The sequence below is a fragment of the Melospiza melodia genome, chromosome 8, assembly GCF_035770615.1.
Source record: "Melospiza melodia melodia isolate bMelMel2 chromosome 8, bMelMel2.pri, whole genome shotgun sequence".
NCBI classification, from domain to species: domain Eukaryota; kingdom Metazoa; phylum Chordata; class Aves; order Passeriformes; family Passerellidae; genus Melospiza; species Melospiza melodia.
The window spans coordinates 16,149,698-16,177,026 of record NC_086201.1 but is presented as its reverse complement, the minus strand read 5'-3'; the positions used below and the strand labels follow the sequence as shown (position 1 = coordinate 16,177,026).

At 42.4% G+C, this 27,329-nt stretch overlaps 1 protein-coding gene across 2 annotated transcripts in view; it reads right to left on the bottom strand.

Moving 5' to 3' along the window:
* Positions 1-2,269: 2,269 nt before the first annotated feature.
* LOC134421272 (unconventional myosin-X-like) overlaps positions 2,270-27,329 on the bottom strand; it is an 89,512-nt gene continuing 64,452 nt past the window's right edge. For both annotated transcript variants that reach the window (XM_063161969.1, XM_063161971.1), the window contains 17 exons: positions 25,184-25,975; positions 23,080-23,203; positions 22,364-22,607; positions 21,452-21,547; positions 19,740-19,833; positions 19,073-19,128; positions 17,283-17,425; positions 15,742-15,936; positions 13,896-14,053; positions 12,627-12,750; positions 10,556-10,853; positions 9,092-9,299; positions 8,231-8,367; positions 7,956-8,079; positions 6,073-6,522; positions 5,097-5,288; positions 2,270-4,545 (listed from right to left, as the gene is read on the bottom strand). In XM_063161969.1, the coding sequence (XP_063018039.1) occupies positions 4,432-4,545; positions 5,097-5,288; positions 6,073-6,522; positions 7,956-8,079; positions 8,231-8,367; positions 9,092-9,299; positions 10,556-10,853; positions 12,627-12,750; positions 13,896-14,053; positions 15,742-15,936; positions 17,283-17,425; positions 19,073-19,128; positions 19,740-19,833; positions 21,452-21,547; positions 22,364-22,607; positions 23,080-23,203; positions 25,184-25,975 (3,549 nt within the window). In that variant the 3' untranslated portion in view covers positions 2,270-4,431. The remainder of the gene's footprint in view (positions 4,546-5,096; positions 5,289-6,072; positions 6,523-7,955; positions 8,080-8,230; positions 8,368-9,091; positions 9,300-10,555; positions 10,854-12,626; positions 12,751-13,895; positions 14,054-15,741; positions 15,937-17,282; positions 17,426-19,072; positions 19,129-19,739; positions 19,834-21,451; positions 21,548-22,363; positions 22,608-23,079; positions 23,204-25,183; positions 25,976-27,329) is intronic.

Genomic DNA, 27,329 nt, shown 5'->3' with positions numbered 1-27,329 from the left:
GGCCTTATATGCATATCCGAATTAAACTTACAAAGTAGTGGGTTGAGGTGGATTTCAAATATGCACGATTGAATGTCATCACCATTAGCAACTGTACTTTCATTGAAATGTCTTTTTTTCATAAACATAATCTGGGTATTTGAAGAGTGTCTTGTGTTAAATGAGAGTGTGAATTATAAGTGGAGATGGGTAATGGGAAATCACATTTGTCCACAGCTTGCATCGTGAGCTGCTTTGAGGGAAAGACCGGGTTTCTGAAATTCCATCTTTTGTTTTCTCCCGTGGATACCATTCTTCCTTGTACCTCTCCTTTCTCACCCCGGCTTTGCAGCACTGACCATTAAGACACCAGAAGGAGCACTGCCATGGGCTGCAGGGAAAGGGCTGCAGCAGCCACTGTGGCCAGCTGGAACATCCTGTAGCAGGAGGACACCACAACCTTGGCAGGGTGGGTCTGTCCCCCTCCTCTGCAAGCAAGAAAGCTGAGAGCAGCTTTCTTGATCCTGGCCTGAGTATTTATGACACAACAACGGGGAGTTTGCTGTGGACAACAGCCACTTCTCCCTTCTTCCAGCGCCAAGGAACTCCCTCCACACCTTATTCAGCCAGGGTATCTCTTCCCTGCAGATTCATTGCCTTCAATGCAGATTCAGTGCCTTTGTAGCCCACATCAGGCAGCTGCCTTGCCTTCAAACTCACACTGCAACAGGAGAAAGGTACAAGACAGGTAAGTTGCTCCTAATGATGTGTGTGCCTCATCAGTGGCCCTGCAAAAACTCTGCCCAGTGTCTAACCCAGTACAGAGCCAACTGAGTTCATCTTCTTGGGCTGTCACTGTGATAGTCACTCAGGATTTATGTATCCCAGCTGTACATTAAGAATCCCTGGTCAAAAAAGTAGCCAAGAGCCTGGCAAATTTACATCCTACCAATTTAGGAGTTCGTATTTTACAGAGGGGGCTGGAATTCTTGTGTGAGTTTTGCCTGAAGGCCCAAGGGGAGCATGTTACTTTGAAGCAATTGCACAGGGTAATAATAAAATACACAGCCCACATAGGGAGAGGCTGTGTGTTTTAAAACCAGGTACAAATAAATGTTTCCAATTTACTGCCAATAATAACTAGACCCATGACTTTGTGAAACAACTTACCTGAGGCAGTGTCTTTGTGTATAAACCATTTCGTGTTTATGGTGTAGGTGCTGATTATAAATTGTCTAGAAACTAGTTCATATAAAATAAACAGAGCATTCAAACTTGAATTAACTATTACAGAAATACTTGGGTGGGGTCCCCGAGGGACTGCATATCAACCTGACAGGGTGATCAAACGTTTAAAAAGGGAGTCAGAGAAGGCTTTTAGTAGGGGACCACTTTGGGTTGTTATTCAAGGCTAGCACTCAGTAACTGCCTTTGTGTCCATTGCTGTAATCATACTGGACCTGCAGCAGTGCGCGTTTCTTGTCTTTATAGAGATGTATTAATGAAACAAGTGCAGTCTGAAATTCAACAGCTGCCCAGAAAGGAGACTGGCTAGCTGGCAGTAAGCAGAGGCATTTTCAGCCTCAAATAAAGACATGGAAAATCTATGCAAGAGGATAAAGATGGAGAACAAAGAATCTGAACAGTTGGAAGTGATATTGTATAGCACTGATCTCCAGGGTCCTGAGGCTCTCAGAGGATCTGACCAAGGTATAAAGGGGAGCATAATGATGGGGATTATGCACCACTGCTTGGATTCCATACCTGTGTATGGATTGAGGGAACTTTTGTCTGCTAGTGGGATGGTCTGTCTGTGCTGCTGAGAGCTCAGCTGCTACCAGTGCCAATTTCAGTGACACAAGCTCTTAGGTGAGTACCGTGACCCAGCCATGCACTTGTGTGGGAAGTGCAAACTTGCAGCTTATTTGAGCCAGAAGTGATTTTCTGTTGTTAGTGACTTTGGAGGTGCTGATGAGAAGGTATGGAGCTGATGCCACAGACTGGGCCTTGGGAGACAATTAATTAATTCCTTGCTCTGCTGTCTCAGAACCAGTGGGACATCTCCCACTGGGCAAGGGTGTGACAGCCACAGAGAAAACCAGAAGCTGCAAACAAACCTTCCCCACTTTAGCAGCAAACTATTTTCTATTTCCAAAACTTGCTTCTGGGAGGAAGGGCTGTTGTATCCTCATGCTGGTGTCGCCTGATTTTCACTTGCACGTTCCGAGTGTTAAGCTCTGAGAAAACCCCTCAACATGGGCACACAATGCCTGTAAGTGAATACAGCCTGTGCAATCCAATAATTTATTAAACTTTCATCTTGTAAAGCCAGTTACAAATTAAAAAAGACAGAAGAAGGAATTCTATAATAGAAATGAGCAAAATTACAACAAATAGTAGTGAGAGTTATGTTTCAAGTGGGTTCAAGCTGCCTGCAGCAACCCAAGAGCCAGAACACAGAACTAGTGCAGAGTTAGGACATGGATAATCAAGCCTAGTCTGATACATTAGAGATCGAGCCAGTGTATGCAGTGTATACAAAGTGTTGCTTCTCAGGTGGCCTCTGCATTCCTGTTCTCTCCCATCTGTGACCTGGTCATCTTTTAATTCCTCGTGACAACAAGGGGGTGTTTGTGGGCTCCATCAGTGATGCTATTTAAGGCAAAACTCCAGTTGGAGGGATGATGCACAGCAGGGGCCACCCTCTTTGACTGATCGTGTAGCAAGTGCCCGGTGTGCTTGCACATGCTGCAGTGTAGTGGAAATGAGAGAGGAGCAGGGGTTATGTACAGTATTTCTTCTTGTACTGTCACCCTCAAAACCAGTGCTCTGCAACACAGTATTAATAATATTGGCACAATTTAATGATGAATTGGAATGGAATCTGTTGCATACTGACACCTATTTTACTATGCAATTTCTGTTCCATAGCTAACAGGCCTTAGCTGCTGCTACTACAGAATGGAGACAGCCAATTTTAAATGTGGAAGAAGGCCCATATTAAATACAGCTCTGCAGTTTCATGGGCATTTGCATTCTGGGATCCCAAGACTAGACAAGGGTCATGGAATATTGCTCACCACCAGGTTTCTTGGTTGTTAATGCAACTAATTTATGATGGAACTGATAGTGAATATTGTTTTAAACAATTAAATCAACTTTCTGAAGTCAAAAAACTGAAGATGAATGTCTTTCATAGTGAAGAAAAAAATTCTGCTTCTTCAAATTGCAGGTAGCTATAAAAACCTCCAAGAAGCAGTTGTTTTGGCAAAATAGAATTGTTTTCAAGTTCTGCTGAGGACTAAGGACCTAGAGGAGACTGCATGGGGATCTGGGGATTCAGTGATGCGAGCAGTTCTTGTTAAATTTGGGATGGATTCAGGATTTGACATTTGCTTACTGCAGTAAAGAGGAAGTAAAAATCTTGTCTGTAACAATTTATCTAGGCACCTATTTACTCAGTAGGAAACAGTTCACTTAAAACTAAGTTCAGGGAGCCCAGTCACCTAAAAGCCCCCCTAAAGAAAGAAGGATCTTAATGCAAGCAAGCTGTTCACCACAAATCTCCAACCTCCATCTAATACCTGGAGTTTGTGAAGAGCAGCTCTTCTGGAAATGCTACTAAAACCATCTCCCCTCGTGGGCTGTACATGAGAACAGCAGTCATTATTTTTTATGCAAGAGGCACTGCTTGAAGTGTGACCTTAGGACCTGTTTCAGTGGTGCTAGTCCCAGAGGTTCTCTCCCAGACTGGAGTATTTAATAGTTTAACTGAAAGTGCCACTTTTACAGTCGTGTACCTATGAACTTTTATTGGAAGGTAAACAACCACCTTGGGTGTTTCTGTTTCTTTGTTTAATGCTCTCTTGCGTAGGGTTTGATCTCTTTTGACCACTTGACTTCAATTATACAAAGGCTTTTTAAGACCAGATCAGATTGTTAGTATATCCTGAAAAAAAAAAAAAAACCAAAACAAAACAAACCCACAGTGATTTATATTTTAGATTTGTTTGCAAAATAAATAAATATTCTTTCAGCAGACCATGCTGTGATCACATGATCCCAGATGTCTGCATATTCAAAATTCTTAAGGAAGCTTAAGTCTGTCTCCTGTCCTGCAGAAATGATCCTTGTCAATTTTTCTGCCAGTATGACAGGTGACAGTGAAAGCAGCAGAGAGGACACGGAGGAGGAGGATGCTTCTGACTTTGCTTCTTTAAGGTACATTGTTCATCAAACAGGCAAGGGGAAAACAAGTTTTGGGCCATTAGTATTTCACAACAGTTGTAACTGTTTAATGTCTTTGGGCAGAGGTGCAAATCCTATGGTACTGTAGATGTCACTTTAGGCTTTAAATACAGTAGTCAGTTGAATTCTTAAAAAACATCTTTGCTACACTTGTGCTGGCAAGTTGCAGACACCCATGACTAAACTAGTGCCAGTTCATCCGTATCACCTAGTCCAGATGCTTGCATGGCTGTCCACGCTGGTGGCTGATTTGACACTGCAGCGTTTCTTCACGATCATGTTGATGTACGCTTTCATGATCTTTATTATCTCACCCACCTGGGGAGAGAACACAGCACACAGCATAAGCACTCTGAAAACCTCAGTTCACTGAGGCATATAGGACATTTTGCTGGAAGAGATTCCTGTTTTCCAAAGTCATGACACAATCAATTTTGCATGTTAATACTAAATGTGAACATGACAGTAAGAACAGAAAGGCTTGACAAGTTTGTACTCTGATGTAGCAACACTTTAAAACATTTTTAGCTCAAAGAAAAGGAACTCCCATTCTACTAAATCATTTCTTTTAAGTGTGTGAAACTCCCCATTCATCTTCTGGAAAGGAATGAAAAAAAAAACAAAACAGCCAAACTGAAGAGCCAGAGTTTCCACCCAGAACTGGAAACTCTTGATGCACTGGAATACCAATCAACCTCCTTCACTTTCTAACCAGCCTATTTTTTTTGTTCATCCCTGTATTCAAGAAGAGGTATCATGCCCTTTAGGCTTAAGTTCCCTTCATGTTTTCCCTTGGCTGTGTAGTCCACTAGTCAAGAGTTCTTCTATCCCTTGAAGCTTAACTGAAGTGGCTATGTGCTTTCACGTACCTGGGAGGTTTCAAAGAACATTTCTCTCTCATCCACTGTGATTTTGAAGGTGTTGGGCTGTGGTGCTCCAAAGAAAACAATGTGCTCATACTGGAAAGTTTCTAGTGGTTTAGGATCCCCTCGTTTGTAGACAGACACATTTTCTGTGCTGACTCCAAGCCAGAGATCATTGGGGAATCCACCCTCCTTGCACTGCAGAAAGAGAAATATGACCTTTTGCATAAATGCAGTGGAGGATCACATAATTTTCCATTCAAGAAAAAGCCCTCTGTTTCTAGCTCTTATAGGACGTTTCAATTCAATACACAAACCAGGGTACTTGCAGAATCTATGAACTTGCAGCTGGAGGCACTCCTGCTGCAAAGATTCAGACGTGACACAGCTGTGAGTCAAATACTAGCTGAGTAATAAATAATTGTAATAGGGAACAGCTCTCATCAGATTTTAAAGTGATGGAGCAAGTCAATATTCCACTTCTTATTTTACAGATAATGCAGGCAACCAACTTCCCATGGTGATCCACCTTGGCAGCAGCCAAACTGGCAGAACTGAACTGTGGCCTCTGCCTGTAGCAGGCTGACACAGTGCTGAACACGCCCCAGTCTGCCCAGTTTCTGCTGAACTGCTGCAGACCAGGACTGCACTTTTTGCTGGCAAGAACAGCAGAGCTTTGCTTTACTTTGACTTTTGCTAGCCACCACTTTCTTAAACCACTCTCTCCTCCCCCATTCCACCATTATTCTAACAAAGTGGGAATCCATTGTCTCCCTTCATTTACCAGGATGCCCTGCCTTGCTTGCTCTGTGCTCTCTGTGCCATAACTCTTGGGGACTGTGATACTGCAGGCTTTCTCTGAGATTACTAAGGCAAAATGTATCCACTTCCCTAAATTCCCATCTGTTACACACAGCTTTATCTGTTCTCCAGACTGATACCTCTCCTCAGCTGTGGTTTTAGGAATTTATTATTCACTCACCTCAACATCAAAGAGGGTTGACCCATAACCTGGCCACTCCTTTACAATGGACATGTATTTCACCATGGCCTGATGCTGAGAGAGCCCCTGCAGCTTGGTCCATTTTTGTGCTATGCTTGCCCGAGCAGCTGACAGCTCTTCTTTTACCCACATCTCCATCATCTGCTCCTCTTCTACCTTCTGCTTCTTTACAGACCCTGTCTTGAAGCTACGCTTCAACGTCCCTTCAAGGAAGCTGGTCCGCCTCCTCTCCAGGGTGTGACTGGTACTGCTGCTGCTCTTTGTTGAGTGCAGTATTTTGGATTTCAGCCTGTTAACTGGGTAGATTCCATCAAGGGTCCAGCTTATTTTGGAATAATCTCCATGAAGGTACTGCAGCCGCAGAGCTGCCAGACGCTGCAGAGTGTCCTCTGGGCCAGGAAAATGACCAGCTATGAGGCTTTCGTGAGCCTACAAACAAAAAGTGCCCCAAACTCATTAGAAAACAATAGTACACTTTATTCACATCTGGGTGCATGCAGAGATTCCTGTCACCTCTGCTGATCCCAGTAGGACAGACATAATTCAGGAGGTCGGAGCAGACGTTGGAATAAATATGTCAAAGTCTGCAAGTGGTTCATATGGGGGGGAACACCCCTTTCTGCAAGCATGAACAGGACAGAGATCTTTGAGGGGCTCCTATCCTGTACAAAAAGTCCTACAATGAGAACCTTTTAGGTCTGGAACAGACGGACAAAACGAGAATTGAAGCAATTTGTTTTTGTGCTGTACCAGCTACAGCTCCTGTGTGACGATTATATTCAACACTAGAGTAATTATATAAATTCAAGATTCTCAACCTCAGTTTCATTACACAAAAGCACCTCCCACATCTTCCTCCTTCACCTGATGTCTCCACCATCTTCTTGCTTCCCTTTGCCTGTTTTTCTGTGAAATCTATTAATGGGGCTTTTTGCACATCCATCTTATGTCTGGGTAACACCTACTCTCCCTACTGTTACTTCTCTTTGCCAGTTAAAGCTGTGTAGACTGAAAGCCTTGTCAAGAGGGAGTTTATTCATTTCAAGAATGGAACCATCATCTGAGTGATGTGCACGCCATGCATTTGACTATCAGTGAGTTTCAGTCTTCATGACTGACTGCCATTAACACAGAATCAGTAATTTTCTCTGATTTTCTGAGGCAAGGTCAGTGTTCATTGAAGTAATACAGACGGGACAAATCACACAGCTGGGTGCTCCAGCTGGTTTAGTTTTACTTCCCAGCTGCAAGGCTCTTTCATACCAGTGTGACCTCTGATCTTGCCAGTATCATTGTGCTACGGAATACAGTGACTTAAAAAAATTAGACTACTCAGCAGATAAATATTGTTAACTACATTCTCCTTTCCTTTGTCTGCAGTACTCTGCTAGTGCCTCTCTGTTAATCAAAAGAAATTTCCCAAAAGATGGTTCTTAGTTAGTTCTGGTAACACCCCAAGGATCAGCTGTTCTTGTAAGCCGATTTGCAGATAGACAGAGAGATAGATGTTCCAGTTTTCTTTACATTTATGTTCTGCAAGCAGCTACTTTTAATGATTCTCACAAATCAGTACCTGAACTTCTCTGCCTTCTAAAGTTAAAGACCAAGTTTAAAAAAAATTATTAGTGTTTCATTTTTTCTAAGCCTTTGCTAGCTTTTCCTGCCTTTGTTCTAATACTCATCTTCCCTAGAAAATTCCATGGTCTATCTGCTTAGTAGATTCCAGACAAAAATCCAACACACTAAATTCTTTTGCTACAAACAGAATTCCCACTTCTAATGAAAGGTAAACCAGTTTTCTGTATCCTCTTGTGTGCTTTTGCCATCCTGGAAAACAAATCATTCTCCCAGAGTTTGCTTACCTGCTCAAACATGAAGGCAAATTCCACACCATCTTTGGGAACATTCTCAATATCCAAGAAGCAATAAAGCTTAAAATACAGTTGCCACTGTCCCTCCTCCTCTTCTTCTTCAGAGCCAGCAAGTCTGTAAAATATACAGAGAATGAGAAAAGCCAGTAAGGAGAAGTACCCATGGTCCTGGAATGTACACAGTGCAAATCACAATCTGAAGGTAATCTGGGATTCTGAAATCCAGTGTTACATCCAACTAGGAATTAAATGAAGCATTCTTTTACCTCTCAAACTTGGCCAGGATGTCAGCCACAATCACCCGACTCTCCACAGCACGGTCAACCTGCTGGTTGTGTTCAAAGAGCGCAAACATATTGCGGCTGTCCTCCATCGCCAGCCCTCGGATCAGCTTCTCAACCACCTGCAAAACCAGACACATCACACAGTGGCATCACTCCCCCTTTCACAATGAAGATCAGTACCTCTTCAGGACACCTATCTTTCATACATCTCCATCACATTTAATCTCCCTTAATTACCATGTTTTCAGATTAAAGAATTCTAACCCTAAAAGATCATTCCCTGCAATAAAGTCATTACTTGTATTTGATCATCCTTGCTTTTCTTCTCTGAATCTTTTCAATCTTCCCTACCCTTTTGAGGATGGGGGAATTAGAATTCTGCACAAGCATAGGCACATAATGGATTCAGATGTCATGGTGACATTCTCAGTTCCTCTAGTAACAATTCCACTTTCTGCTCTGTTTAGCACTAATGTTTTCACAGACATGACTACTGCAACCTGGAATCCTGCTTCTGACCTGCTAATGATTACTGGTGGAATAACCCTCTCAGAAGGATTCCATTATGAACTGGAATCTCTCCTTGTCCAGAAAACTGTGTTTAGCAAGTTTCAGACAAAGGGCAGAACACCAGAAGCATTTAGATTTTGCAACAGTTTTCAAGTGATACTCTACAACCTGGCCTTGTAGAATAAGCTGAACTTTGCCCAAAGAAATAGCAAAAGAGTTGTGATTAAAACAAATAAAAAATTTGGAAATAAAAGGGAAAAGGGTGTCTCTTCAACAGACCCACTCTCCAGACACAGATGTGCTCACATCTGGTTAACCCCACTGATGCATTACCTCCCCAGCGCTGGTGTGGGAGTTGATGGTTATTTTGCAGGAGCCACCACCATGGCAATACACTGTTGTGGTCATTTCCTCACGGGTAAGAAGAGCCTGTATTTCCTCCTGGGAGGGCACAAACTCCCTTGTCTTCGTTCTCTTCAGGGAATCACTTATGAACTGTGCATACCTATCTATTTCTGAGTCTGGAAAGAGATCTTTTACCCTAAATGAAAGAGAAGCAAAAAAAAAATCCCATTACACAGTGAACAACACGTTACCCTAGAAATGAGACAACTGCAAGTAAAGAGTTTGGTAGAGATGCTGATGTCAAATGCAACCACACAAAAATCAAGCTTATTTCCTAAACAATACAATCTGCTTTTACTAGTAATTTGAAAGTCACTTCAGTGGCATTTCTCAGCAATGTATGAAATAAGCAGTTCAAAGTTTCAGGAGTTTAGTGACAGCTGAAGACAGTAGGATTGACAATCTCAATTTACAACACTGAGAATAAAAACTGTGAAATCAAATCTAAACTTTTAATTTTTTTTATTTATTCTTAATGTTTTCGGTTGGTTTTTTTTTGTTGTTGTTGTTTTTTTAATTTGCTGACTGTGACTGAGCCACTTCTATAGTATGTTTGAGAATTAAGAAGATAGAAAGCAGATGCCTGTACACTGTTCTCCTCCCTCCAAGATCAGCAGGTCTAAGTATAACATGATTTTCAACTTCAGTGATAAGAATGAAATGGCTTCATGGAGTATCCGCATCTCTTAGACCCAGGCCATGGATATAGCTATTTGGTATATTGACACAAAACTCATATCACTCTTTCCTAGCTTGGAAGGAATCAAATAGATTTTATTGATCTTGCTCATCATTAGGAAAGGAGCAAAGTTACACAGCTGCAGATCAGGCCCAGTGCAGACTGCTTTGTAAAGCTGCATTAGATGCTGAAGATGACTTGGGAAGAAATGTAAATTATTTAGATCATGAAAATGGGAGGTTAAAACAGATTAAAAATATTAATTGCAAGCATTATGTGCTTAGTTAAAGAAATCTTGAAAAAGAAATTGGATTTACAGTCTCTCTCCTACTTCATAGTATGCTTTTTGCCTGTGCCAGCTGCAAGGTAGGACAGATTTCCATGAGTATGAAAGTACAGATCTCACCTTTCCTGCAGCTTGATAATATCTATATGTACATTAGTAAGCAGCTGTAAATCCACTGCAACACAGCCTCATGGTATTCTGTTTGGGTAACTTACATTTATTCCACATCCTTTTGACACAACAGATGGGTGACAAGGAGGGGAGTCTGAGTACAGAGAAAAGCTGGTGGTGAGAATTGGGCAAAGGTAGGAGGCTGGAACACCACAGGAAGATGTTTGCACAGCAAGAGGTTGAGACAGGTAACTACAACAGGCAGTGGAAGATCAGCAGAGCAAAGGAAACAAGTGCAAATGAAAGAGACGCTCACCTTCGGAGGTGGAACTTGAGGTAGCGCAGGATCCCTCTGCTGGGCAGGAAAGTGCAGCTCATACAGGTCATCAGCTGCCAGTGGTGCAGGTTGCCAGCACTGTTGGGATGCGGCATGTGGTTGGTTTGCTTGATGAGCTGACAGTACACTTCATCTCGGAGGGGCTTTAAATCATGGCAGGTCTGCAGGATGCCTTGGATAATGGGTATGGGGTCAGACACTGTCTCGATTTCCTGAAGGGAGTTAAAGATCTTCACTGCTTCATCCTGTAAGCTGCTGTAACCCTTCTCTTGTTGCACTGGGGAACAATCACAAAGATGACAAGAGATGAACATCTCCCTCATTTTCTACTGGCCCAGCAGTACTACAGTCAACTCTACTCCTCTGTCATGGAAGAACAGCAACCTGAGCATTAGTGCATATCCTGAACTTAAATTTATACTTTAAGTTCATCAATGCTTCCTCTCCAAATGTTCAAATGTAGTTTTAATTTGTATTTGCCAACATCTGATTTGTTCACCATTCCCAATCCATTTCTGGATAGACTGCACAGAAAAGCAGAGTAATATTTTTAAGGGAAATGAACATTGAAATCCAGTTCAGGCTTCAGTGTCTGCAACCAAAGTAATGGAATGTGGCCACTGAAGCCTGGCTTGTTTAATTCCAAAATTCTGTGTTGTGTCTGTATTAGCTTTGACCCCTGGGCCAATAGAGAACTTAGGCAAATTGCTGTACCACAAATGCATCTTGTACCTATTGTTTAGATTTAAAATGCTTACACCAAAACCTGAGTTTTTTGAGCACCTAAATGTCTGCTTTTTGAACTCCTCAGACATGTGTGATAACATTCAGAGGCAGGCTTGCATCCTCCTGTGCACATCTTGGGCTTCAGGTCCTTCTGAATCTCTTGTACAGCCACTGCTTCCCCTGTGGCCATGTATTAACTGTACAATACAAAGACACAGCTCTAAAAAGTAACTTCCACAGTGTGTTTGCTCTGTATTTTTCCTGTATTTCAGAATTTCCTTTTCTGTGCTTTTAATCTGCCATGTAATTGGATTGTGACAGACCTAATATCCTTTCACTCTCTCCATGACATTCTTCTGATCCTAAAAATTTCATTTTGAGGCTGAAGAATCCTGCTCTCTATTTAGTCACATAATTGTAGGCAAGTTCTTCTGTACCTTTGATCATCTTTGGGTAGGTTTTTACATCTCCTCTATCTTTGATGAGATGTAGAACACAAAACTGTCTCCTGTACTCACGATGCAGGTGTATGATACATATACAGCTGCACAAAGACTTTATTTTTCCTTTTCTAAGCTTTCAAAACCTTACATTAGCTGTTTTGTTTCTTTACTCAGAACTGTACCACTAGAGTTGACATTTTCGTAAGCTATGTAAATTGATGTTCACTTTCATAAGCACAGCTAGATCACTACCTGTGTGGCAGACTGTTTTTCCCAAATACATTGCTTTAACTGAAATTAATTTCTTAAAGATTCTGTGGCTCAGTCACTCCAAAGAGACATTTTTCTATAGTTCTTCACCAGTTTTCAGTTTCAGTATGTCAAACAGTCCGTAATCATCAACAAATCACTTTGGTTTCTGGTGGCCCATTACTCTAGCTCTTTCTTGTTTCTGACACTTTTGAAAAAAGGGTTCATTTCATCTGGTTTTGCAGCAGAAAACTGTAAGAAAACTTCCGTAGGAAAAGTACCCCACTGCCAGCTGCAAGATGTAATTCTATTGTAGTATTTCCAATGGAGCCACTCACAACCCAGCTGTGGCTAAAGGAAGACAGGCTGCATGTCCCCTGGATGGATGATAAAACCATCTGCTCCCATTTACCCTAAGATTCCATGATCCCGTAAGAGGCAGTGAAAATGAACACAGTCCAGAGAAGAAAGGAAGAGAAAGGACCTGCTCCCTCCCTGAACCCTGTGGGCCACACTGCCCCAAACAGACTTCACCTGCACAGAGAGAGCTTACAGGCCCATTTTGTGGTGCTCAGGCTCCTCAGTGACCCTCAAAATGTGAGTGGATTCTGCCACTTGGGTAAAATACTTACAGTTGACACTGACATCTCCATAGGGTAATGGGAGCAGTGGGGAATGCAAGGGGTGCTGGGTGTATCTCAAGATTGGGTTCCTCCTATATGTCTGTTCCACTACTTCAAAGTTTGTGCTGTTTTCCTGGAAAAGAAAGCAAAAAATCATTATCCTCAAATAGACACAGTCCTTTGCAGGGTGCCCTTACACATCTAGGCTCAAGCTCAAGCATCTTTAGAGAGACTAAGTGATCAAAGCATAATCTGTATCTAGAAATTACCCTGTACATTATTTCTGAAAATTAAACACAAGAATAGCCATGCTACATCATTCCACAAGTCACCAAGCACAGAATTTTGCCTTCAGGCATGGCGTGCATAATACATGTGGCATGATCCCTCTCTCCTATGTCCTTCAAGCTTTCAACAGGACATGGGTAATGGACTTTCTGACCACAACCATTTCCAGTGTGTAATAATGAGCCTGTTCTCAGCTTGTCTGGTTGTGTTATACGTGTTTACAGAATGAACAACCAAAATGCTCCACACGGTGTTCAAAATCTGGGCCTGTCACTACCATACACACTGGATCACATTCTTCTGCATTTTGTCCTAGACTTCTTCCTAATAATGTCCTTGAACCTCAAGTTGAAGTTTTCCACCGTTTTCTACAATCACTCCCAGCTCTTTCTTCCTAAATATAAACTATCTAATTGCATCTAGTTTAGAGTATGCACCTCTTCTGGAATTTGCTTTGGTGTGTCTTCTTAAATGATTCTAGGTCTATTTGCCAAAGTTTCTGGCAAGTTTATTCTCAAAAATTTCTCCTGTGGTACAACTTCTGCTATTTTTAAGGATATTATCTTTCCACCCTTTACTCTGATATTTAACCATGCAAGCCTAAGGTATGAAGAGAACTTCAGGGTATATCAAAGTCAGATGGCTGGTAGGAATGGAATTTTTTGTATTTGTGTCTGAGGGATGCTTAGGAGCGGAAAGGATGGAGTAGAGATTTGCAAATACTCGATGGTGTAATCCTGAATGCAATTTTTAATTGCACAGAGTCGTAGTCTAGACTTATGGAGACCAGCTAGCAAAATAAAATTCATGTAATGTTTTTTTTTTCTTTTTTTTGTTGCACAGTTGTGTGAATTTATTTTTTTACCCTTTTTCATTCTCCCCTTAAGACAGTAACCTCATTTTTTGCCACATTCTCAGCAATGACTGTGTTAGGCCTGTAGTGGTCTGGCTGCTCCCAAGTCACGTGGGGACTAGCAGGATGCCACCTACCCTGATGTCACGGATGAGCTGCTGTGTGGGTGTTTCTATGGGCACTTTGCTGTCGATGACCCCCTGGATGGCAGAGGCCCAGCGCATGGCTTCGTTCAGCAGCTTGGTGTACAGCCTGTACGAGTGCTTCCGCCCGTGCACGATGATGTTCCAGTAGCCTGCCAGAAACAAAGGTGGGAACAAAGCTGCAAGGTGAAACTGGCTGCCCTATTATGGAGCTCACTAGAGATTAGCAAATGTCACATTCACCTACAAGAAGGACCAGAAGGAGAATCTGGGGAACCACAGGTCCGTCAGGTCAGCCTTGATACCAGGGAAGGCTACGGAGCAGATCAGCTCTCAAGGAGAGCAATGGAGCTGGGCAAGGGGCTGGAGCACAAGTTCTGTGGCTGAGGGAGCTGAGGGTGTTCAGCTTGGAGAAAATAAGGCTCAAGGGGGACCTTATTACTATCTACAACTACCTGAAAGGAGGATGTAACCAGCTGGGGGTCTGTGCCTTCTCGCAGGTAGCAAGCAACAGGACAAGAGGAAAGGACTGTCAACAGACTGTCCAAGGAATTGGTTGAATCACCACCCTGGAGGCATTAAAAAATGTGTAGATGTGGCACTTAGGGACATGGCTTAGTGGTGGATTTGACAATGTTAGGCTAGTGGTTGGACTTGATTATTAAGAGATCATTGATTCTCTTTTTGCCTGTAGCTTGTGGCTGATGTAAAACCCCTGCTGCTTTCATAGCAATATACAGTGTGTCTGGTTAAAATCCTCTAGGACAGACATTAACAGCCCCATTGCCAAAACAGATTTATCAATAGGCAAGTCCCAGTCCAGATTTTGATACAAAGACAGCTTTCCAAGATTGAAGTATCTTGCAGTGCAATCTGACTACCTGCCTGCCAACCAGGCAGCTCACTTTCACAGACAGCATTTGGACTACACCATCCTGTTAATCACTTGGAAAATGACCACTCTACACACAGCACCTAGTCAGATTGCCAAATCAACTCTTAGAACTTTCAAAAATATGTTTGACAACCTGAGAGAATGTGTCAAGGTGATAGCAATTCTATCTGCTAAAGGCAGCTCTAGACATCTGTTGATACCAAAAATGTGGACACTTTGTTGTGAATGAGCAGAATAAATTTCCTCTTATCTCCCTTTACTAAATACTTCCAGCTTCCAGCCCTTTTATCCCATGTATCCCAAACAACTCCAGTATTCAAATGTCCAGTATTTTAAGTATTTTTCTAAGGTTCACAACCCTTGTATGAGGGATTCACCCTTTATCACATAACCTGGGTTCCCCTCCAACTCCTAAGGCAAGCAATGGAGGATCATGCCAGATCCTGCCCTCCCAGAACTCTGTCATGTTGCACAGAAAGCAAACACAGGCCTTTGCTATCTTTTGTTTCTATTAAACTGAGTACCATAACACATGCACTTTACATCCCTTACAGTGTATGGGATGGCTGCTATTTAACAGGTTAACACTGACCCCAGAGACAAACGCATGTCATGCTACAAAGTGACAGTTCTGGAGATGTAATAATAATTACTGTCAACTACAGGAACTCACACCTGTTACCTTGCCTGGGGAACACTGAGATCAGCAGTGGCTCTACTCAGTGAGAAACATCAGCACTGTGTACCTGTGTCAGGTGTGAGGCACTTTGCACACTTTGCAAATCTCTTACAGTGTCTGTGGGCAGAGACGTTCGCTGCTACACACAAAGCCTCAGTGACATCCAGACTGCCTTCTCAACATGCCTCACCCCTACAGCCCTGCACCATCCCCTCTTCAGGTGCTGCACACCTGGAGCCTGCCCTTTACCACCTTCTCCCTCTCACCTGTGTCTTTGAAGACCCTCTCGTCGGGCTGCACCACAGAGCAGAGGCTGTTGAGCACGAGCGTCCCCAGCTTGGCCGCCGTGCGCTCAGAGGACTTGTAGTAGTCGAGGGCAGTGTTGGTCAGGACAAACCAGCGCTTCTTCATCTTCAGGGAGGACATCTTGTTGCTGCTCTGAACCTCCTTATGAAGCCAGCCTGGCACGGAAACACAAACATATCATTACATGCATCTCTTGCTCCCATGGTCAGGACCAATAATTTCACTGTCATTTTAGATTTGTTGAAAATAAAGAAAAAAAGGTTAAGAAAAACTTCAATAGAAAAAAATTACAGCCTGCATTGCTAAAGCTGTCAAAAAGATAATTTTCTACTCAGAGGTGTAAAAAGCAATGTCCACCCACAAGGCAAAATGTTCAAAAACAGTGGGACTGAACCAAGAGGCTCAGAAAAAACCAAAAATATATAGATCTTACTGAACATAGGCTTTTATGTGTCTACTCTGTCTACAGTGTCTACTCTGCTGTTACAGAGACATCTTATGAAGAGCAGAGCATACTCCCCAAAGGATCATTTCTTTTTCCTCTTTGACTAATGAACAATACCAGATAAAAGGAACTGTTGACTTGCAATTAAGTATTTTGAAGTTAAGGTACTCAAACTGTTGTCTTATAGTCTCCTTTGTATCATTCAATCTCCTTGAAATTTTCAAGACTACGCTGGAAGGCTTTTGCCACATTTTGGTGACCCTTTTATTCCTGTCCTTCTGCCTTGCCACGACCACTCCAAGACCTTTATTTCTTCATAGACATTTCTGGAAGATACAAGGCAATTTGTTCATCCACTTCCTTTTCCACAGACTGGATCAGGAGTGTCTTCATACATATAAGACCATGTTATGAGCTCAAAGTAGAGAGGAAATTTAAAAATATTTAAAACAAATGGGTGAATATTTTGCAATATATGTGTGATCCCTACTTATGCTCCGCCATCTTCAAGTAAGCTCCGACTAAGGATGTAATTCAAAGCTTTTGCTCAATCACAGAGAATTTCTCTCATCTCACTTTGTCTACCCTAACCAGGTTAGTTAGTTTAGCTGAGGACAGCAGCAATCCCACAAAGATCTCTCTCCCTCCCTCCCTCCCTCTCTACATGACAGGTGTCAGAAGGAACTGAGCTGCCAACAAAAGCCACAGTGTCATGTTTTAGTCCATCTAAGCCAGCTGCTCCTCATCAGCAGCCATGCTTCTTCCTACTCCCTGGTGGCATTTGCCAGACATGTTTAAATAGGCTAGAACTATCATCAGAAAATGAAACATATGAAGCCTTTTTTTTTCCCCCACCTGGCAGGGAATTAGATAAGAGCCAAGGCTAGCACACATGTGACATGGCAAGCAGCAGGCAGGCAGGTAGAGGGGGGGGCAGAGAATGACAGTTTTTGGGGAGCAGCTAAACCCTAGACTGAGTTAGCAACAATCAAGTCTCCCTGTCAGATTATAAGCAGAAGATGAGTTTCACATGTAACGGCATGTATTTCCTTTCACCTCTCACAAGGAACTCCTGGCCATCCACCTTGGATTCGCCTTTGGGTTTCTGCAGCAGGGAGATCCAGTGATGCATTTCCTCAGGAGTGTCGCTGTTGCAGTGAATCACGCGATTGGCCGTGATGATCACAAAAGAATTCGGTCTGCCAGAAAACAAAAGCATTAAAATTAGTCATAACCACACAAATAACTCACAGCACACCCAGAGTCATGCTTTTTACCTTCCCATGAACAGAAAAACTTTCTGAATATGAACTACAAAGGAGTGCAGAAATACTTAAGATCATCTCTTCTTCAGTGGCTCTGTCAACTGACGAATGCAGAGACCAGCTAAATGAAATTAAATATCTTTCAAATGCTACTTCCAAAGACTAGAAAATATTAATTAATTAATAAGCAGCTGTTAAGTGTCCTTGGCTCATTAGCAAAGGACTTTGACTGACTGGAGTGAACCAGTGTTTGTACCACTGGGCTGAGCTGGTACAGCCATTCTCCTTGTACTTATTAAAATCAGTGATGCAACAGCAAACACTGGTCTCAGTAGGATCAGCTGCAACATGTTTGAGATTGGTTTTACAAAGGATGAGCTGATCCTGACAAAACAGAGGAAAAATTGTTGTGTTGCTCCTGGATGACTTTGTCCTTCCCCTGCAACTATATCTTACCAAAAGAATATTCACAATGCTGTACAGAATTGATGCTTTACAGGAAAACTGAAAAATAGAAGTATGACCAGTTCTAGGAGGATAGACTCATAAATCTTTGAAAGCAAAATCAGGTTTCTATGAGAAAATAGAGAAATTGAAAAGCAGAATGCAAGTATGAAGCAAAAGGTGCAATCAAGCTCAGTTAGAAAAATGCATAAATCTATGGAAGATCAAAATAAGCTGCATAAAAATGTTGTTTGAGAATAAGCATTCTCCTCAGAATTTGTTTAACATTGCTTCAAGCACTGATTTTCCAGAAAAGCATACATCAGCAAACACAGAAACAAATTTTCACTGTTAAGCTTACTATTTGTTCCTAGTTTTCACTGGTTCACAGATTAATTATGAGGAGTACAGGCTGAGAACTGCCTAAAATGTTTCCATCAATGAAATCTTAGTTCATTTCTGAAGTGCGTTTTCTAAACTACTAAAAACAAAGTCCTAGCAACCTGTGTCAGAGCCCAAAGCTCTGTCCCCAGACTACAGAGATAAATAACTTAATAGCTAACATTTTACTTCAGCACTGTGGTGAGTATCTTTGCCCTGGCTGAACCTGTTAATATGTGGGAAATAATTAAATGTTAACATAAAGGGATATGAAACATCCCATCATCTCTTCTCTGAAACTAACTAAAGGTCTGTGCTCTGCATTGCAAAGATATCAAGACTAATACAATTTCTAAATTCATCCATTATTCTTCCACAATGCTGTTTCTTTCCCCTGAATCTACAAAATTAACTCAAAATTACTCTGTTGAAAAAATGGAAGCGCTGCTTTTGCTGGACATATCTGTTCAATGTTAGTGGTAGATAAAACTATAATTTTCTGACATTGAGATTATACTGTTTTCACTTTTAGGAGCTGAAGGAGAAACTTTGACTTGAAGACAATACATATATGGACTTCATGCCTGTGAAGTGACATTGGTTGAAACAAGCTACAGATTTCAGCTATGGTTATTTGTCTAGAGAAAGAGATGTATGAGTTTCAACAAATACAAACCCCAAAGGAAACCTGGACCTACCCACAAAAATATTGTAGGGAGTTTCTGATTTAAGAGATGGTCAGATTGTTGTACTTACCTATCAGGATTGTCTGAGGCACAGACAGAGTCAATAAGCCCAACATCCAGGGTTCCCTGCAGAGTGAAGAATACATATATTGCCTTTTAGATTACAGGTGTTCTCCTCTGTGAATAGGACTGGAATTGAAACCATTCATCTGAATTCCAACAGGTTGAGTAGAAATGAACAGACCAGAAAGGTACAAGTGAGTCATCTTTGCTCCTTAAACAGCACAAGACATGCAAGGGGCTCCACAGGACTGGAGCAAAAACATTTACAAGTTTCCAGAGGGTATTATGAAGGTCTGAAATAACCTTAGCTTTTATCTCTGTACTGGCAAAATTACATAAATACACCGTTTTTCCCAACTGCTATCTTCTGTCTGGATAACTGTGACCCAGACTAGTTGCACCCAAAGACATTTTATCTGTGTGAGGCAGCCTCCCTCTTCTCTTCCAGCTGAAAAGAGCTATCTGTCATCAAGCTGAGCAACCCATAACAAGCACCATGTTCTCCACTGCTTACCCTCTTTGCTACCAGCTTTGCTGTTTCTTTATAATTACCAATGTCCAGTTTCTTACACTGCTTAAGAAGTACAGCACTACATGTGCTGGAAAAACACACACAAATAGTTAAACACAGAGGGCTCCAAGCATGCCCACAGGCTGGTTGCACAGTAACTCACCACAGCATTCTTTGGATTGGCCTGCTCATCCTGCATTTCCCTCAGCTGCTGTGCTGTAGCGCTGTGCACTCGGCTCAGAACATTAAACCAACCACTGCCAACCAAAACAGAATCACAGTTAAACTTTCAGTAGTGAAACTGGCTCGAGAACACAAATTAAGGAACCTGGAAAGATTTCAGTGGGAAAATTTCTTCCTTCACAATTTCCTGAATGCTATGTCAAAATATCTTTTGGGCTGATCATACCAGATTCCAATGTCTTCCTTCCTCCTTATTTATCCATGAAAATTCTGTGCACGTTCTTCAACCCACTAACAGCTGCTCCTGCAAAATCCAGTTTTCCACTTGTTATTCAAGGAACTCTTAAGTAGGCAGTGGCTTTACAGGGAGCCCATGTCAGCAGACTGAGAAAAGCATACAGCACTTGTAAAAACAGGGTTAGCTGGGAATCTTCCTGCCCTAGAGTCCTAGAGACGCCTGGGAGCCTCCTTGATTAGTCTCTCTCTGATCTGCTAATAAACTTGAAAGTCATATGGCTGGCAATTAATCATGGGTTTGTTTATATGTGAATTGGAAGTGAAGTTTTTTGTCTGTGAAAGGGCTTCTCTTACAGACATATCTGGAGGCTAATCACTGCTGCAAAAAAAGCAGATTCTTATCTGCAGCTTCCAGTGAGATCAGCAAACATCCATACTTCATGGAGGATTCTCAGACTGGATACTCTAGGACATCTGCTAATCTGCCTTTGCTACTGTGAGTGCTGGTGCTTTCTTCTCCCTCAGAAGAGAGACTGATGGGGCATAGGCAGAGGCCACATTTGGTTTACACTCATCCTAACAATTCTGCAGTGTTATCTTAGGGCATGCCTACTGCAGCTGTGGTTCTAGGGTAAGTTACTGTTCCTTCCACCACTGCTCCGTACATTTGCCCTTTCTTGTCCATGTGGCTGTTCTTCAGTCTATTTCTGTTAAATTGCAGCCAAACACCTTGCCCCTTTCCTACACCAAAATAATAATAAACCCTAAATAACTTCACAGAACCAGTAGATCAGAGAAACAGTTACACTGTCAGGGCTGAGAGAGCAAAAGCCTTGGTAAAAGTGGGAAGACATGAGTGGTTGGTGACAGTAACCTCCTAACTTGGCTTTGCATAGCCAGGACAGGTTGTCCAACCTGCCCTTAAACAACTGATTCCCACTATCTGGCCAGGATGCCAAGAAGGAAGGACATGAGTCACTTGTTTACTTTGCACTTGGAAGATTTTATCAGATGACACTACAGACTCCGATAAGCTGCAGCCTTTTTCTGTCTCCTGGATAAAACCCAGCTGCTCTCGCAATCATTTACAGACAACATGAATAGACTTTTTGTTTGATTCAAGATTCCATTAAATAAATAAATCAACTATTAGATGTTCCAGTTTATATTAAGGTTTGTGTGTCTGCTGAAGTAACCCTTGAATTCCACATGCTCACAGCCACATGAGAAGCTGGCAGTCCTGTGACTGCCAGACTGAACCACAACCTTGGTAGCTGTAACATCAAGTCCCCAAAGTAGGTGTGATGCATCCCAGGAATCACGAAATGACACTCTGGAACAAATCCCCCATTTTCTCCAGTAAAAGAGAATTGATTATGTTTCTAAAACTCTCCCATGAGTAGCTGGGTCAGGCCTGCACTGAATGAACAAACCTAACAAAACTCCCTGCTGTACCTGGCATCTTCTGGTGACTCTGCAACAATGTGGTAAACTCGGTCTTCTGTCACAATGTCCAAGGCATTCTCCTTTTCATGAATATCCACAATCTCTCTGGAACACAAGAAAGCACAAGAGCCAAAGCTAAAAACCTTTCACAGGCCTGAATTCCATCTGGTTGATTCTTTCACATCATACCCTTCACCACACAGAAGGGAAAGCACTTGGTTCAGATGGCTTGTAATTCCGACAGAAATACAAAATTCCGCCAATACACATCAAGATGTTTAAAAAGATCTGTACAGTTAAAAACCAAAGCTCAAGGCATTATATAGATTTTCAAGACACCAACAGACTAAATGGAAGAAGAGATAACAGGGAGGCTGATATAGAGATCTGTTTACAAAGTCGGGTGTGCCATTCTTTTTGGCGCTTTACAGGCCTGCATAATGCTAATAGGTGACCAGTCTGTCCTTTCTTACAGCAGGAGCTGAGGAATTGACTATGGCAGCAGAAAGAGCATTCAGGACTCAGGAAAAGGCACAGTACATGCTGCCAAATTCAAACCCCGCTGTGAGCTTCATAATACCTCTGTGAAATGCCTGGAGAAGCCAGAAAACAGATGGAGTCTGGGTAGGAGAGAACGCATGGGGTATGTACTTAATTAGCCCCTCCTGGTCTGGCTCCATCCATGGCTTGGAAAGAGCTGCTGCTGGATTATGAAAGGCAAGACTGGGAAAAGAACTATCAAGTAATCATAGACTCCCTCCAGAGTAAAACTAGATGCTGTAATTGCCTTTTCCCTCCTTTGTTTCTGTTTCTCCAAGTAGCATGGGAGATATGCAGGCCAATGAACAGCAGCACTGGACCCTTCATTACTGATTTAGAGAGTGCATACTGGGCATCAAAGGCATTTCTTTCTGCACTCACTTTGCCCTTCTGATATCAATAGTCCCCTTCAGCTTCTCCTCACTATCATTCTCGAAGTACATCAGCTTGGACTCCCGAAGCACAAACCAGCGGCGTTTCCAGTTGCGGCGCGACAGGGTTGACATTCCTCCTCCTTTTTTGTAGAGCCAGCCTGACTTGAGGGCCTCCTGCTTGGTGCGGAACCACATGAAGGCCTCGTTCTTCAGGACACACCAGCGCCGCCGCCACGGGTTCATGAGACCTCCTGCAAAAGAGAGGCAGCAAATCTTCAGCAGACACACAACAGGGGCCATGCTTCCACTCTGAGCCTGCCCCAGGCAGGAATAGTGGCCACTTCAGTTCCTACATCAAAAAAAGGAACTGAAGAAGAGAAACAAAGTTGTGCCTAATTTCAAACATAGAAAAAACAGAACAAAATTAGTGAAACAAAAGCAAAATACATGCACTACTCAAGTGTTTTTGTTCTGAGTTCAGTTTCATAGCTGAGAATGAATCATTTAAGCCCATACCAAGTAGGCACAATGAAGTCTCAGCAGCAAAGATATCTCTGTCATCCAGCTCTCTCTCTATTTGCTTTTTTAAATAAAAGAAGAAGGAAAAAAAAAAGAATAAACTGAGAACTAAGAGCAAATAAAGATGATGATTCTGGACAAACAGAAGAGGAAAGCAGGTTTCCTGGACCCCATCTATCCATGGTTTTGGCAAAATCCACTTACCTTTCATGTAGAGGTAACTGTGAAAATAGGGCGGACCTGAACCATTGAAGATAGTGATTCGTCCATTACAAAACTCTTCATCTGTATCAATGTAAACATCCACTTCTTCCTCACTCTCCAGAAACTAAAGAAAAAAGAAGAGATACAGGCTACTTGGGTTCTCCTGGTGGCAGGAGGACTGGAGCAGTTAATAGGGTTAGAGAAGTCACATGATGAGAAGGTGCAAAACTACACACAGTCCCTTTGTAAAAAAAGCACTACAGTAAAAGTAGAGGCTTGACAGCTTATCCATTAACGCCTAAAGCAAGAGCATGGAATTTTCATACCTGAAAGGAGAGCAGTGGACAGGCCTAGAAAGCTCCAGTTCCCTGCAGTAACAAAACTCCCTGTTTCAAGGCACCACTCACCTTGCAGAATCTAATCTGATGAGATTAATAGAGAATTTTTCATTTTGGAGAAGTTTTCTGATTTTTCTGGCCACAATGCCAGTCAAGATGGAAGAGTGATGTAACCCCAGCAAGGAAATTATTTGCTTTGGGTTAAGAAAAAAACCATAGTCCAGGAAGATTGAACCCTAAAAACATCAATCTGAATTACTGAAATAATATTATTGAATTTACTCATCTCTGCTCTCCAACTAGATAAAGGCCCTCAGCCATAAGAAAGTATTTCACACACAAAATCATTTCCTTTACCTTAAATACAATTTCCTTTGATTTGCTTTGTTAATACTAATGAAGGCAGTTCCTTAGACCTTTTCCTCCCTCAAATGCATGCTGCTTCTTTTGAATTCCCTTCCGTCTTCTCTCTGTAACCCTTCTGTCTCATCCCTGGTCCACTCATTCATTCCCTCCCTTGGCATTAAGTTTCAAAAACCAGGTAGTCTTCAAACAGTAGCTACTGATAGCATCTTGACTCACCAGTGGTTATCACTTTCTGTGGCTCACACTATGACAAAATATCAACTGTTTTTTTCATTAGTCTTACTCACCAATGAGCCCAGTAAAACCCTCCACTTCTATTTGCATTTTAATGGTAGAAACTAGCCTAAACTGTGACAGAATGATTCATGATTTGAAGAATACCTCACAGTGATCTGTGAGTACCTGCCCACAGAGAAGGTACCTTTACTCAAGCAGGTCACATAAAAAGTTTGGATGGCTGGCAGCTGACATTAGGGAAATGCAAACAAGAAAACCATGCAACTTTTTTAAGAAAGGTCACAATCTGTCATTGAGAAAACATACTGAAGGAAGTAAATCTGAGTTCCATAAAAAAAGATATTTTGTAGTTCAAGTGTCTCTTCTCATGGATATCATTTATTAGAAGTATTTTTGTGGCTGTCATTGGCTTCACACCTGAACTCCTCACTATCTTATGTGGGCCTTGACATCCTGGTCCTGTAAGGGGATTTATCACTGCATTATTAAGCAGCTGGCCTGAGAGCACTCAGGAGGTCCAGAGCCAGTGTGGGATCTCAGCTGAGGTGCTGAAGTGCAAGGCCAATAGCCCAGCTCTACCACCCTGTCATTGTCCCTGCAGCAGGAATGAAAAGGTTCAGTGATCCTGGCAGTGTGCACTGGGACCCAGCCCAATCAGCACAGTAATTTCTTCCAGCTTTAGAATAGCTTAACTTGTATACAGCAGCTGAAAATAAACCCTTGACTCTGAACAGACTTACAACAAGAGAAGTTTTAGTGATGGAGACATATCAGCCTTTCCCAGCTCCTTTTGTCATTGCACACTGGAATGTGCAATGTCCTTTCTGTGAAATCTCTCTGAAGCAGAAAATACACCTACAAAACACCAGTTGTTTGCTTTCCTTTCTCCTAAAGGGTGTTACAATAATATATGGCAATGGAAACAATCTAAAATAGGTACACATGTACTAGCTTGTGTGCCAGCAGACACCAGACAATCACAAGCCCTCTGGCCTTCAGCCTATCTATGACTCTTCCCTACTTTTCAAGCTGATTGTTGATATGAGAGTTACATATCAGTAATTATACCCAGAGAGAGCAGGCGTACAGTAAGAAGACACAGGTATTATAAACATCAACAAAGTCACACTAATGTCCAGAAGGGTGAAGGGAGAGATTCTCACCGAGTCCAAGCTGCCACGGTTGGAGTCCAGGCTGGTACCATGGGAGTGTCTCAGACCCTCCTCATCATTCAGAGGCTCAGCTGAGGCGTTACCTGCATCTCCATAGCCATCAAACTCCTCATGGTCATAGTCAGACTCCACATCAGGGGGGGAGGTGTAAATGGGCTCTCCTGCCTCTCCACTGTTACTCCTCTGTGTATCAGAGACACTGCTGTAAACACTTTCTGCTGGGTCAGACAGGGCTCTCTGCTCCTTGGGGCTACTGCTTCTTTTCACAGGCAGCCCTGGAGCAGGGGCAACCTCTCCCACTTCCCTCTGGAGCAGCAAAAGGCTTGTGTTTGCAACTTCCTTTGAGTAGTTACCACTATTTCTTGTGCCATGCTGATTTGAGACCACCAAACTGGAAGCTGGGCGTCCTTCATCATCGGCATGAAAACCCTCATCCACCTCTTCTTCAGCCAGTGGTGCCACCAGGCTGCAGTCAATGTTGAGTGTCCCCTCACTAGAAAGTGAGCGCTCCAAGTTCTGCACACTTTCATCCAGATTGCCAAAATCCAGCAGCTCCAAGAATTCCTGGGCAACCCTTGATGCCTCTTTTTCCAACCTCTGTATCTCTTCTTCTCGCTGCCGACAGATTTCATTCCTGGTGTCTTCAGAGATGACAGACATGTGATCCTCTTTCTGCTGCTGCAACTTTTCAATCTCCTTCTCCAGTCTTAAGATCTCCTCCATCTGACGTCTCTCCTCTTCTTGCAGGGGAATATCCACCTCCTCAGTGTTTACTGTTTCCACCTTAAAAGAATTTAGAACAGTGTTAAAGCACTTTCTTCAACCTGTCTGTGTTCCTTGCTTGGACCTTTCATTCTTCCTGTCTCCTGTGCTCGCCTTATACTTACCACCTGCAGAAAGATGACTCCAAGCATCCTGCAATCATTCATGGTGTAAAAGCTAAAGGTAGAACTACTGGATCTTCAGGTACCTCCTTTTTCCCAGCAATCTACCTCCATTATGAATCATACAAAAAAGCTCACTGGGTTCAGTGAATTTTTAGAAAAGCCTCTCTATCTGTTGGTCACTGTACACTGCAATTCGAATAAAAGCAGCCTCAGAGTTCTGTTCTCTCTTTTTGAACTCACACACATATAGGAGAAAGCAACTATATATGAATACATACATGCATAGGCTACTTAAGAGCTGAAGATCTCCCAGATATTCATTAAGAGGTCTGGAAATTTCACTGTTTCCTGAAATGAGGATCTGACCATTAGAATCTGGGGCTGGAAGGGCTATTTGCATGAAGCAGGAACTGTATCCACTCCAACCACAGCCCAACACAACTCCATCCAGAATTTCTCTGCATTCTTTACCATCACTAGATGGCTGATGGCTGACTGCTGGAGACTCTCTGTCTTACTCTAAATTTTCCACATTGAAGTAACAGGAAATTTCTATCAGATACATGATAATTGGAAGATGGAAGATACTGGTAGCTTTCCTGACATTTTGGATAAAGCCACCCTCCCCTCCACAGAGGATGTTGAAAACATACACATCAGAGAACAGATACACACATGAGACAAAGTAAAAACAAATTCCAACAGGATTTCTTGTACTTCTTGATAGGACTTATGACAATGCATAATTGTCAATATATTCACTCATTTAAGCCTTAATCCTTGTTTTCTTTATTTATCTAGTTGCTGGTTCTCTACTTGACTCTTACTTGTGGATGAATGCATTCCTACGCTTCCAACCTCTCCCGAACAAAGATGGCCTGAAACTGGGGAACAAGTGGTATGGGAAAAACACCAATGAAATACACAGCCATTTTCACACACCTCATGGTAGGTCGTCTGCTCTTTGGTATGTCAAGTACCAACAACTAGATCAGTTACAAGGGGTTTATTTTAGCCATGGCAGCAGTTGGCTGCACTCTTATTTCGGCTGTTACAGGCAACAATCCAGCAAAACAGACTGTGTCACAGTGTAGCACATCACAAGGTTATCTAACAAGCTCAAGCAGTAGAGATAAAAATAGGATGCTGCATGTTCAATATGGAAATTTTCAAATAGAACCAGCGCAGGCTCATACAAGAGCCTTGAAAAAAGCCCTACCTTGTCAACTCTGTGCACCTTTGCCTGCAGG